General features: G+C 32.8%; 1 protein-coding gene across 18 annotated transcripts in view; it reads left to right on the plus strand.

Annotated features, from left to right (window-relative positions):
- LOC125170263 (coiled-coil domain-containing protein 7-like) overlaps positions 1-14927 on the plus strand; it is a 305241-nt gene that overhangs the window by 243920 nt on the left and 46394 nt on the right. For 17 of the 18 annotated variants that reach the window (XR_007153952.1, XR_007153953.1, XR_007153951.1 and 14 more), the window contains one exon: positions 7622-7726. The exons of the other annotated variant lie outside the window; for it this stretch is intronic. Coding sequence is in view for 13 of the 17 variants with exons in the window: in XM_047866717.1 (XP_047722673.1) it covers positions 7622-7726 (105 nt within the window). In the remaining 4 variants the exon portion in view is untranslated. The remainder of the gene's footprint in view (positions 1-7621; positions 7727-14927) is intronic. 18 annotated transcript variants of the gene reach the window in all.

Below are 14927 nucleotides of genomic sequence, written 5' to 3' on the forward strand. Positions count from 1 at the left end.
TAGTGTATCTTGAAATCTGGGATTGTGATACCTCCAGCTTTGTTTTATTTTTCAAGATTGCTTTGATATTGTCTTTTGTGGTTCCATACAAATTTTAAGATACTTTCTCCTAGTCCTGTGAAAAATACTATTTGTATTTTGATAGGGATTGCATTGAATTGGTTGATTGCTTTGCATGGTATGGACATTTAAATTAACAATATTAGTTCTCCCAATTTGAGTGGAACATCATTACTTGTGTCGTCTTCAGTTACTTTTATCAATGTTTTATGGTTTTTGTAGTGAAGGTCTTTTACCTTCTTGGCTAAGTTTATTCCTAGGAATTTTATTCCTTTTGTTGGTGCAATTGAAAATGGAGTTGTTTTGTTTTTTAAGTTTTTATTCAAATTCCACTTAGTTAACTTACAGTGCAAGTTTCAGGTAAACTTAGTTTCAGGTAAACAATGTAGTGATTTAAGAAACAACACAATGGACAGAGTATAGGAATTAACCTAACCAGAGGTAAAAGATCTATACTCTGAAAATGATAAAACACTAATGAAAGAAATTGAAGATGACACAAATAAATGGAAAAACAACCCATCTCATTTACTGGAAGAACAAATATTTTTAAAATGTATTTATTTCCCCAAATAAATCTAAAATATACATTTAATGCAATCCCTATCAAAATACCACCAACATTTTTCACAGAGCTATAACAAACAATTCTAAAATTTGTATAGAACCACAAAAGACTCCAGATAGCCAAAACAATTTGGTAAAACAAAAGCAAAAATGGAGAAATCACAACTCCAGACTTCAAGTTATATTGATCAAAGCAGTATGATAATGGCACAAAGACAAACACATAGATCAAAAGAACAGAATAGAAAACCCAGAAATGAACCCACAACTATATAGTTAATTGATTTTTGACAAACAAGGAAATAATATCCAATGGAAAAAAGTTCATGTACTTTTTTTCTTTTTTTCTTTTCTGTTTGATCCATTAATATTTTAGTAGCATGTTGTTTAATCTGCATGTATTTTTGATCTTTCCAGTGATTTTTGATCTTTCTTGTGATTGACTTCTAGTTTCATAGTGTTGTGGTCAGAAAAGGTGCATGGTATGACTTCAAAGGTTTTGTATTTTATTCAGGCCTGTTTTGTGACCTAATATGTGATCTATTCTGGAGAACGTTCCATGTGCAATTGAAAAGAATTCAAAGCCATTGCTTTTTGTTGATTTTATGTTTAGATGATTTGTCCTGTGATGTAAATGAGGTGTTAAACTCCCCTCCTATTATTGCAATAGTTTGTTATTATTTTATATAGTTCAGTGTTCCCATGCTTGGTACATAAATATTCACAATGTTAGATCTTCTTGTTGTATTGTGTAGTGCCCTTCTTTGTTTCTTGTTACAGTCTTTGTTTTAAAGTCTAGTTTGTCTAATAGAAGTATTGCTACTCTTTTTGATATCCATTTGTGTGGTAGATGTTTCTCCATCCCCTTTCTTTCAATGTACAGGTGTCTTTAGGCCTAAAATGAGTCTCTTGTAGGCAGCATGTAGTTGGTCTTGATTTTAATCCACTCTTACACCCTATGTCTTTTGATTGCAGCATTTAACCCATTTACATTAAAAGTAATTACTAATATATGTGTGTTTATTGTGATTTCGTTATTTGTTTTGTCATCATTTCTGGATATTTTCTCTGATCCTTTCTTGTTTTGTCACTCTTAGTCTCTCCTTTCCTATCAAAGAGTCCCCTTTAATATTTCCAGAGGGCTGCTTTATTGCTCACAAACATCTTTAGTTTTTGTTTGTCTGGGAAACTCTACCTCTCCTTCTATTCTGAATTGTAGACTTGCTGGTGAAATATTATTGGCAGCAGATTTTTCCCATTCAGCACTTTGAATATATCATGTCACTCCCTTCTGTCTTGCCAAGTTTCTGTTGAGAAATCTACAGCTAGCTTTATGGGTCTTCCCTTGTAAGTTAAGGATTTCTTTTGTATTGCTGCTTTTAAGGTTTTTTTCTTTATCACTATATTTTGCAAATTTAATTACAATATGTCTTGGTGTTGGTCTCTTTTGTTGCTTTTGATGGGAGTTCTCTGTGTCTCCTGGATCTGGATATATGTTTCCTTCCCAAGATTAGGGAAGTTTTCAGGTATTATTTCTTCAAATAAATTTTCTGCCCCCTCTTCTTGCTCTTCTTTGGGAACTCCTATTATACAAATGTTATTATGTTTGATGGGGTCTCTGAATTTCCTAAGTCTATACTTATGTTGCATAATTCTTCTTTCTCTTTTCAGTTCAACTTCATTAATTTCTAATAGTTTGTCTTCTGTTGTTAATAATTCATTCCTCTGCCTCAAGCATGTTTCTAATTTGCTTATTGCTGTCTTAATCTTGATTTTTTTTTTTACCTCTTTTATCTCTGTGGTATGGGTCTTATTCATGTCTTCCTTTCTCAAGCCTAGTGAATATCCTTATGATTGTTGCTTTAAATTCTACATTAGGAATGTTACTTCTATATGTTTTGCTTAGATCTCTGGCCATGACTGTATTTTGCTCTTGCATTTGGGATGAATACCTCCATCCTGGCACTTTGTCTCAGTCTCTGCCTTGTTCTGTTTGTTAGAAAAGCCAGTTATGTCTACTGCTTCTGACATTATGAGTAAGAGGTCATGTATTGCCCAGGGCCTGTCACTTCTGGAAATGTCCCTACTGTGTGCTGTGTGTACTTTGCTGTTGTGTTTTGGCTGCTCTGTTTGTCATATGAAGAGACTCTCCTTGCCTGCTGTGGGCAGTGTTTGGTCCTTTGCCTGAATGTAGTGGGTTTTAACTAGGTGTGCTTGGTCTGTTTGTGAAATGAGGCCTGACACCACCTCTACCAGAACTGAAAGCCTACAGAACTCTCTGGTTGGGAGACATGGTATGGGCAGAGATTTGTACTGGTTTCTGGGGGAGGGACCCACCACACTGTCTAAGGCAAGTTCAACTGAGAACGGCAGTCCCACCAGCATAGGGCTTGGTGTATAAAGTTGGGCAGCCAATGTTAATGCTGTGCTGTTTCCCACAGGTATGCTGAGGGAAAGAATTTGGGAAATTGTGCCAGCCAATTCCTTTGTTCCTGGAGAGGTGTCACCATGAGTGCTGCCTCTCACTGACACACTCTGAGAAAAGCAAATAATCTCTCTCCTCTGTGCCCCAGGTGTTCTTCTGATCACTGTTTCCAAGTTGTCTGCCTCCAGGTTGTTTCCCTGCCTTCTCTCCAGGAGCAGTGCAGCGTCCTCTGAGCTCTTTGCCAGCAAAGTCCACTGACCTTTAAAACTCTAGGCTCTAAGGACACCTGGTGGCTAAGTCGGTTAAGTGTGTTTGAATTTGGCTCAGGTCACCATCTCACAGTTCATGAGTCTGAGCCCTGTTTTGGGTTCTCTGCTGTCAGATGGCAGCCTACTTAGGATCCTCTGTTCCGCTCTCTATGTCCCTCTGCCACTGGTTCTCACTCTCTCTTTCAAAAATAAATAAATATTAAAAAAAAAAAAACTTTCCAGGCTTTAAGGTATACTGATTTCAATAACTCACAAAATTCAGCCCCTCTAATTTTCCAAGCCAGTGGATTTGGGAAAACATTCTCCTTGTGCAATCTCATGTGTTTCCTCTCTCTCTCAACCTTCTCTGTAACCACAGCTCCCTCCCGTCTGCAACACCCATAATTCATTTCTCCCCTAAACCAATTCTGCATACTTCCTACCTTCTTTTATATGGGCTTTTTCTTCCCTCTTGTGAATTTGTTCTGTCAATCTTCAGGTTGGTTTCTGGAGTATTTAGGATGTTTGATAGTTATTTAAGTTGTATTTGTGGGAAGAGGTGAGCCCAGGGTCCTCCTACTCAGCTGTCATCTTTCCTTAAAACCCAGAAGAATTAATATTGTTAAAATACCCATACAACCCAAAGCCATCTATAGATTTAATGTGGTCACTATGAATGGCAATTCCACAGCAATAGAAAATATATCATAAAAATTGTGTGAGAAAGAAAGAAAGAAAGAAAGAAAGAAAGAAAGAAAGAATCTACAAATAGCCAAAGCTATCTTAAGAAAGAAGAACAAATTTCCAGGCATCAGTCTTCCTGATTTTAAACTATATACTACAAAATTATTGTAATCAAAACTGGCATAAAACACAGCCACATAGACAAATGTAATGGAACCAAGAGTTCAGAAATAAACCTATGCCAGATACAGTCAACTAATATTATGCAAGGAAGCCAAGAATACTCAATGAGGAAATAAATTGTGTTGGAAAACATGAATATCCACATGAAAAAAAAAAAATTGATCCCTTATATACAAAAATCAACATAAAATGGATTAAAGAATAAACTGTGACAGTTTAGAAGAATCTCCTAGAAGACAGGGAAAAAGCTCCTTGATATTGATTTTGGCAATGACTTTTTAGGTAAGATACCCAAAGCACAAGCAACAAAAGCAAGTAGGACTAACCAAACTTAAAATCTGCACAGTAAAAGAAACAATCAGCAAAATGAAAAGGAAACCTGAAGAATAGGAAAAAATATTTATAAACTGCATATTGTATAAGAGGTCAATATCTAAAATATATCATATAACTCAATAGCATTAACACTAACCCAATTAAAACTGGGTAGAGGACCTGAATGTTTACATTTTTCCAAAGAAAACATTCAAATCACAAGCAGGTAGGTGAAAAGATACTGAATGTAACTAATTGTCAAGGAAATACATATCAAAATCACAATAAGATATCATCTCACACCTGTTAGAATGGTTATTATTAAGGAGACAAAAAATAGCAAGTGCTGGTGAGGATGTGGAGAAAAGGGAACCTGTATGCACCTTTGGTAGGAATGTAAATTGATACCTCCAATGGAAAACAATATGGAGGTTACTAAAAAATAAATAAATAAAATAAAATAAATAGAATTATTATGTGATTGAGCATAACTTCTAGGTATGTATCTGAAGAAAATGAAATCAGAACCCTAAAGAGATATCTGCACTCCCACGTTCGTTGCAACATTTTTCACCTTAGCCAAATAAGGAAAAAAATCTATGTATCTTTTTGGCAAATAAATGGATAAAGGAAATGTGGTAAATATATAAAGTGGAATATTATTCAGCCATAAAAAAATAAAATATTCTTTGAAACAACATGGATAGACCTTGAAACTATTATGCTAAGTGAAATAAGTCAAACAAGAATGTCAAGTACTGTATTATCCCACTTATATATGTCATCAGAAAGTGCTAACTCATGGAAACATAGAGTATAATAGTGGTTGCCAGGGGCCTGAGAGTAGGAGAAATGGGGAAATGTTGGTCAAAGATTACAAACTTCAATTTATAAGATTAATAAGTTCTTGCAATGTAATATACAGCATGGTGACTATAGGTAACCATACTCTATACTGGAAAATTCCTAAGAAAGTACATCTTAAATGTTGTCACTATAAATATAATATATTTTATTTATATTATATATTTTATATATTAAAGACTAAACAGTGTATATTTATATATACTTATTACATATACTTGTTTATATATGTGCTAATATATTTATCTATTTTATGCATATATGTAAGGTGATAGACATGTTAACATTGTGGTATTCAATTTGCAATATATAAGTGTGTCAAATTATTAAACTGTAAACCTTAAACTTATACAATTTTATATGGCAATTATATCTCTATAAATTTGGGGAAATTTAAAAAGGAATGTATGTTTAAGTTTTGTAAGTTATATTTACCTTAAGATAATCTTCCATCATTTCTCTTGAGAACCATTATTATAATAACTATATTATAGATGATCTAGCTTGTATTTTGGGAATGAACCCTATTAGATGATGCCATGCTGTTTTTTTAATAATTCTCAATTCTATTTCCTTACTTATTAATTTAAGATTTTTGCATTTTTATTCTAAATCAGTACTGTTAATGTGGCCGCCACTAGCCACATATGAATATTGAGCACTTTAAACGCAGGTATTCTTAATTGAGATATACTATAAGTGTATCACACATACAAGTATTTGAAGACCTACTATGAAATTACTATAAATTAATTTATATTATATATATTTTTTTTCTGTGTAGTATTTTTATATCCCTATGCCAATTATGTCTGTTAATGTTAATACCCTTGCAGGGACTATTTTGACTTTGTAAAAATAAATTCTCTTTTTATGTGCTATGGCATAGGATGTAATATAAAGAATCCCACACATTAAAATATGTGGGCCTGTAACTTTTGAAAAGGTTAGCTTAATTGTGAATTTTAATTTTTAATTGTTCTTTCCACTTTTTCTGGTATATTTTGCTCATTGGTATTGTTTTTGAAAGTGCTGATTTCCTCAAGATTTTAAATCTTATTTTCCTGTTACTAGATGATAGATATACTGGTAGGTAAATAATGATGTTTAACAAAGAAATATAACCTAGTTATTGGCTCTTAAATCCTACCCATATGTTAGAATTAATTCTTTTCTAAAATTAGGTAATTCTTTTGTGACAATAGCTGATGATTTCCTTTGTCCTACAAACATGCATAAAACTTTTTTATTACTTGAAAATATTTTACAATCTTGGAATCCCTTGCAAATATCTACATTTCTGGATTCCCTTGAGAATGTTGATGACCCAGGAACACCAGGCCTGCATTTGTAACAGTCAGTTGGAGTAATAGCTTTTTATTTTTAGTAAATGTATACTCTCCATTTCACTTCTGTTATTCATGCCACTCCAAACATCACCAGGTCATTTCACTCACATTGCATGCTTAGTCCAGGTAGACCTTTGAGTCTACTATCTAGAGATTAGGTTTTGGATTCTAAAAGAACAAAATTCATTTCAAGATTTTGCACTTGAGAATATGAACTTCCAAAATATTCATAATCTTTCTCAGCTCTACTTCCCTTATCTATTAGATGGGAATGAAATACCTACTTCCTAGAATTATTGTGATGATTAAAAGAAATGATATTTGAAAAATGCTTAGTATATTATCTGACATATGGTAACTATTTGATAAAGTTTTAAAAATTATTAGACATGTTTGTATTCAATTGGATAATGTATGTTAAGTTGTGAAGTAAATAAGGTTAAGGGGTGTACTTGTGATGAGCACAGTGTGTTGTATGTAAGTGTTAAATCACTGAATTGTACACCTGAAACTAATATTAACTAACTGGAATTTAAATAAAAACAAAACAAAAAAAATAAGGCTAGAGACACCTCAGATGGCTCAGTTAAGGGTCCAGCTCTTAATTTCAGCTCAGGTAATAATCTCAGGCTCATGAGATAGAGCCCCAAATCAGGCTCTGCACTGACAGCACAGAGCCTGCTTGGGATTCTCTCTCTCTCTCTCTCTGTCTCTCTCTCTCTCTCTCTCTCTCTCTTTGCCCCTCCCCTGCTCATGCTAAAAACAAACAAACAAACAAACAAATGAATGAACTTAAAAAATAAGGCTGAATAACTATATGGTAAAATATTTCTATTTTACATGCTATAATTTTATGTGCTATAATTTTACTGTAAATAAAATTTTAGTTTTAAATCAACTAATTTGGCAATCTGTTATTGTTCCAGTCAAAAATGAAGTAGCCTCAGAACTTCCAGATATGGCAGATATTCCAGCAATTAATCCATCAATTAGTGATCTAATACTTCAATTAGATTTAAACAAAGTAATAGGTAAGTAGAAATTTATGATGTTTGGGCAAGTAAAACACAGTCTAAGAGTTAAAGTATTTCAGCTCTAGTTCTGTTGTTAAAAGAAGATAAGAAATTCAAATGTAGGGCAGCCTTTCTCAATTTAAAAATAATTTTATTCTAATCAATAAATCTATATATCAATTAATATTCAGCTTTAAGTGAGTTAATTATGTGCTCATTAATCCACCAAACAAGCTTTCATTAGGTAATGCTTAATAGGTTTCCTTTTCTGTTTATAAAACAAAAATATATAGGATTCTCTCTAGATTGTGAATTTTTATAACAAACTTGATGTTATATGATCAGTTTCTTAGAGAACATAATTTTGATTTCTTATATCATTTGTAATAACAAGATGGAATAAGAAAAATGGTACTTTCACAAGATAGGCAATATAGCTGCTTTTTGATCTACTTATCACAAAGTTTGGACTTTTTTTTTTTGAAGTTGAGTCTTTTCATTTATTTACAGTCCTTCTGTATTTTTTATTATTATTTACTTTATTTACTTTCAATTTACATCCAAATTAGTTAGCATATAGTACAATGATTTCAGGAGTAGATTCCTGCTGGAGTCCAGCTCCAGCAGGTCCAGGGGTTCCCGAAGGATGAACAGCGTCGGCGAAAAAGTGAAAATAAAACAAAACTAAAACAAAAATAAAAATAAAAAGCTAAAATAAAAAACTAAAATAAAAATGGACACAAACAACAGCAGCGTGTTGAGCTGGCCGATTTATTGCAGTAAACGTGGCATTATATATACTAGTGATTTGCTTGTAACATACGTCATCTATGTTTTTCTAACATTACCCAATTCTAAAATTGTTCCTTTGTATAATCACCCAATAAGGAACAACATGATTGTTTTGTCATAACGTTACCTCCTGCCCTTTGCTTATTGATTAATTTCTTTTATTGTTTTTATTATGTATCTATGTTTATCTATAATTTATAAAGTATTTGCTTTGCTGTTTTCATGAAAGATCATTTATCTCTCAACACCTCAAGTGGAACAGTTACAAGGACATGACCTCTTAGTTGTTTCCCTGAACCATTTGTGGTTTTGAAGAACAAAAGTGTTCGCCTGGGTCCGAGGTGTCAGGAAGGGGGGCCAAGAGGGCCTTAGAAACCCACGCCTTACACATTCTCAGAGAGACAGTGCACCTAGCAACCAATGAACCATTCTGTACTTTAACTGACTAGATTCAATCATCATCTGGAATGCCTCCTGGGGGCCAAGTGGGCCTAGGGGTTAGAGTGAACTGTGTCCATAGATACACTCCTTAGTTACCGGAGTGGGGCTTTCAAATCCATATGTCTGTCTTATACAGGCCATTTTTTCTGGCAAAGGTATGAGGCATCCATCCACAGGGGATGGTAAGGGCTAAACGTAAGGCCACACAATTTCTTGCGGAACCTTATTTTCTTTCCTACTGGTTCTGTTCCCAGAGGGCCTGTCAAGGGCAATTCTCCAACAGACAATACCTCAGGTAGTTTTAAGGCCAAACTACCTAAAAGCAGGAGTACAAGAAGCTTCACTGTCAGTGGGCCACCTTGCAGTCACCAATCCGTCCACAGCCCGGGCTTTGCCACTCAAGTGGGGATAGCTCAGCTTCCAGCAGATTCCTTAATGTCCCTTTCCCATTTAGCCTATCTCCCCCTCCCACAATCCCTCCAGCAATCTTCTGTTCCCTATAGTTAAGAGTCTCTTATGTTTTGTCCCCCTCCTTGTTTTTATATTATTTTTGCTTCCCTTCCCTTATGTTTATCTGTTTTGTGCCTTAAATCCCTCATATGAGTTAAGTCATATGATATTTGTCTTTCTCTGACTAATTTCATTAGCATAATACCTTTTAGTTCCATCCATGTAGTTGCAAATGGCAAGATTTTATTCTTTTTGATTGCTAAGTAATATTACATTGTATATATACCACATCTTCTTTATCCATTTATCCATCAATGGACATTTGGGCTCTTTCCATACTTTGGCTATTGTCAATAGACCTGCAATAAATATTTGGGTGCCTGTGCCCCTTTGAATTAGAATTTTTGCATAAAATAAAAATCCCAAAAGAGATCACAGGCAATAATATCTGTGGCAGCTGTTGTAGCAACTTTTTTTTTCTAGATGTGTCTCCTGAGGCAAGGGAAGCAAAAGCAAAAATGAACTATTGGGACCTTATCAAGATAAAAAGCTTCTGCACAGTGAAGGAAACAATCAGCAAAACTAAAAGGCAACTGACAGAATGGGAGAAGATATTTGCAAATGACATATCAGATAAAGGGTTAGTATCCAAAATATATAAAGAACTTATTAAACTCAACACCCAAAAAACAAATAATCCAGTGAAGAAATGGGCAAAAGGCATGAATAGGCATTTTTCCAAAGAAGACATCCAGATGGCTAACAGACACAAGAAAAGATGCTCAACATCAATCATCATCAGAGATATACAAATCAAAATCATGATGAGATACCACCTCACACCTGTCAGAATGGCTGAAATTAACAATACAGGAAACAACAGATATTGGCAAAGATGTGGAGAAAGGGGAACCCTCTTACACTGTTGGTGGCAATAGAAACTAGAGCAGCCACTTTGGAAAACAGTACCTGGGTTCCTTGAAAGGTAAAAAATAGATCTATTCTATGACCTAGGAATTGTATTACTTGGTATTTACCCAAAGGATACAAAAGTACTGATTTGAAGGGAAACATGTACCCCAATATTTATAGCAGCACTATCAACAATAGCCAAACTATGGAAAGAGCTCAAATGTCTGTTGACTGATAAATGGATAAAGAATGTGTTGTGTGTATGTACGTACGTGTACTTTGTGTGGATGAAACTAGAATGTATTATGCTAAGTAAAATAAGTCAGAGAAAGACAGATACCAAATTATTTCATTCATACGTTGAATTTAGGAAACAAACAGATGAACAAATGGGAAGGAGAGGGAAAAGAGAGAGAAACAAACCATAAGAGACTGTTAATAATAGAGAACAAACTGAGGGTTGATTGAGGGAGGTAGGAGGGCTGGGTTAAATGGGTGATGGGTGTTGAGGAATGTACTTGTTATGATGAGCACTGGGAGTTATATGTAAGTGATGAGTCACTAAATTCTACTCCTGAAACAAATATTTGAAAATAAAAGAAATACCAATGGCATTTTTTACAAAAATGTTTAAAAACTACACTAAAATTTTCAGACCACAAAAGACTGCAAATAGCTAAAGAAATCTTGAGCATGATGGGCAAGGCTAGAGACATCACATAGTCTGATTTCAAACTATATTACAAAGATACAGTAATCAGGACAATATGTTGTTGACATAAAAATAGGTAAATAATTCCATGGAACAGAATACAGAGCACAGAAATAAACCCACTTACATATGGTCAACTGATTTTTTGACAAAGATACCAAAAATATACAATGGGAAAAGCATAGTTTCTTCAATGCTGTTGGGAAAACTGGGCAACTTTATGCAAAATAATGATCACCTATTTCCATAATACCATAATTCCAATCAATTCAAATGGATGAAAGACTTAAATCCTAAAACAATAATACTCATAGAAGAAAGCACAGGGGGATATGTTGATGTTGCTCTAAGCAATAATTTTGGATTTGATATCAAAAGCACAAGCACAAAAGAAAAAAGTAGGACTACATCAAACTAAAACACTTTTGTATAGCAAAAGAAACAATCACAAAATGAAGAGGCAATCTACAGAACAGGAGAAAATATTTGTAAACTACATATCTGATAAGAGGTTAATATCCAAAATATATAATGAACTTCTACAACTCAATGGAAAAATCAGCAATAATTCATTCACAATCACAATAACTTAAGTATCTGAACAGATATTTTTCCAAAGAAGACATATAGATGCCCAAGAGACACATGAAAATAACTTAACATCATTAATCATCAGGGAAATGCAAATCAAAACCACAATGAAGTATCAGCTCACACTTTTTGGAATGGCTATGATCAGAAGACATGGGATAACAAGTATTGATGAGAATGTGAAGAAAATATAACTCTTGTACACTGTTGATTATAATATAAATTTGTGCAGCTATTATGGAAAATATTAGGTTTTTTTCCTTTAATTTTTTTTATTAAATAATAATAAGTTTATTATTTTTATTTTCATTATTTATTTTATTTATTATTTTTATTTTATTTTATTTTTCTTTTTTATTTAATATTTTATTATTATTTAATAAATATACGGAGGTTTTAAAAAAATTAAAAATAGAACTACCATATGGTCTAGCAGTCACACACCTGGATTTATATCTGAAGAAAAGGAAATCATTATCTCAAAGGAACATTTGTACACCCATATTTATAGTGGCATTATTTACATTAGCCAAGATGGAAATAACCTAACTGCTCACCATCCATTGATGACTGATGGATAATAGATAATGAATAATGAATACATATGTAGATATCTATGTGTATGTGTACACAAATATGTATGTATATACATATATATCTATATCTAACATATATATGCATATATATATATATATATAATTTTGCCATAAAAATGAAGGAAATACTGCCTCTTGAAAACATGAGGATAAACCTGGAGAGTGATTGGTCAAAGGGTTCAAACTTTTAGTTATTAGGTAAGTAAATTCTGAGGATTATATCTAATAATACTCTATTGCTTATGTGATATTTGATAAACACTCTCACTAAAAAGGAAGGGAGGGAAGGAGGGACGGAGGGAGAAGAAAAGAAAGAAAGAAAGAAAGAAAGAAAGAAAGAAAGAAAGAAAAGAAAAGAAAGAAAGAAAAAGAAAGAGGAGGGGAGGGGAGGGGAGGAAGGAAAGGAAATTCACTATGTGAAGTCATGGATGTGTTAACTTGATTGTGACAACGATTTTACAATGTGTACAAATATCAAATCGTTGTGCTGTGCACGTTAAATATATTATAATTTTATTTGTTAATTACACTTCAATTAAGGTGGAAAAAATGGATATGTCATAAAGGCATGGAGAAAAATATGCATGAATAGCTGTATTAGGATCAGAAAAAGCAGACTTAAAAAAAGAAAAAGAGTTCAAGGCAAGAAAAATTACCAGGGATAAATAGAAGTGTTAAGTAATAATAAAAGAACAAATTCTCCAAGAATATATAATATTCCTTAATGTGTGTATGCCTTAACTCATATGTGCCAAAATACATAGGCAAAAACTGGACTATAGATAAAACTATAAGGAGAAATAAACACATCCATTATTATACTTGGAGACTTCACCCTTCTATCAGAAATGACTATAACCAGCAGGCAAAAAAAATCAATAATAACATAGGTGAACTCAACAACACCATCAATCAACTGCATCTAATCGATATCTATCTGAATACCCCATCCACAATAGCAGAATACGCATTGCTTTCAAACTCACAAGCTATATTCACAAAGATGGACCACATTTTAAGATAGAAATAGTGTGTTAAAAATTCTTCTAAAATAGAAATCACACAAATCATGCTCTCAGCCCATAATGAAATTAAACGAGAAATCAGTGACACATGTAGATGGAAAATCTCAAAATATTTGAAGATGAAACAATATACCTCTAAAGTGCATGTTCAAAGAAGAAGTGTCAAAATAAATTTAAAAAATTTGAACTAAGTGAAAATTAAAATATTACTTATCAAAATGTGTGTGATAAAACAGTGAAAGGAGTGCTTAGAAGGAAATTTATAGCGTTGAATTCATATATTAGAAAATAAGAAAGTAAAAAATCAATAATCTCTCCTCCCCCTTAGGAAACTAGAAAAAGAGAAGCAGAAGAATTGTGATGAGTTTGGACTTCTTTAAAATTAATACTTACATTTTGTGAAAGACATTTTTAAGATAATTAAAAGACATACTATATATTCATAGAAAATATTTGCCAAACACGTATCTCATATAAAGTATTTGTGTTTGAAATATATAAAAATAATTAAACATTAAAAAAACAATGATATTTTAAAACTCTTAAAATATCTGAACATCCATCTCTTCAAAGAAGATAGAAGATGACAAGTAAGCATAATGAAATCATAGAATGTCATTAGGAAATTACAAATAAAAACAATGAAATACCTAATGAGATACACCTATGAGAATGGCTAAACCAAAAACTGACAACACAAAATGTAGTAAAGTATATGGAATGCATGAAATCTCATTTATTGTTTTTGAAGATGCAAAATGCTATACCCACTTTGGAAGACAGTTTGACATTTTTATAAAGGTCAACATTATCTTACCATACAATCCAGTAATTATGCTCCCAAGTGTTTACCCAAATGAAACCTTATATCCAGGCAATAACCTGCACATGAATATTTATAGCAGGTTTACCTATAATTGCCCCATTTTGGAAGCAACAAAGATGTTTTCCAATAGGTTAATAGATTAACAACCTGTGGTACATTTATATAATGGTATATTGTTCAACAATAAAAAGAATTGGGCTATCAAGCTACAGAAAGACATGGCAGGAACTTAAGCACACATTACTAAGTGACAGAAGCCAGCTTGGAAAAGCTATATTATTTCAACTATATACCACTCTGAGAAACGCAAAACTATACAGATAGTTAAAATTTCAGAAGCAGCCAGGGGTTCAGATTGAGGAGTAATGAAGAGTTGGAGCACAAGGAATTTTCAGGGTGCTGAAGCTATTTGGTATAATAATATAGTGGTGGACACATGATACTATATATTTGTCAATATCTGTAGAATTGTACAACAAAAGGAGTCACTAACATAAACCATGAATATTACTAGTAACTCATCAACATTTGTTCATCAACTGCAACAAATATATCATCTAAAATAGGATGTTAATAACGGGAAATTGTGTGTTAGGGGAAAGAAGTATTTGGGAACTCTGTACTTTCTGTGTAACTTCTCTGAAACCCTAAATTGCTCTAGAAAAAAAACTATTAAAAATTTTCTTGAAAGGATACAAAAATACTAATTTGAAGGGATACACGTACTCTGATGTTTATAGCAACATTATCTACAATAAATGGAAATAGTCTAATGTCTATCAATTTATGGATGGATAAAGAAGAGGTGAAATATGTATATAATATATGTATATATATATATATATATAACAACTCACAAGACTTTATATATATA

Source organism: Prionailurus viverrinus, chromosome B4 (genome assembly GCF_022837055.1).
Source record: "Prionailurus viverrinus isolate Anna chromosome B4, UM_Priviv_1.0, whole genome shotgun sequence".
NCBI classification, from domain to species: domain Eukaryota; kingdom Metazoa; phylum Chordata; class Mammalia; order Carnivora; family Felidae; genus Prionailurus; species Prionailurus viverrinus.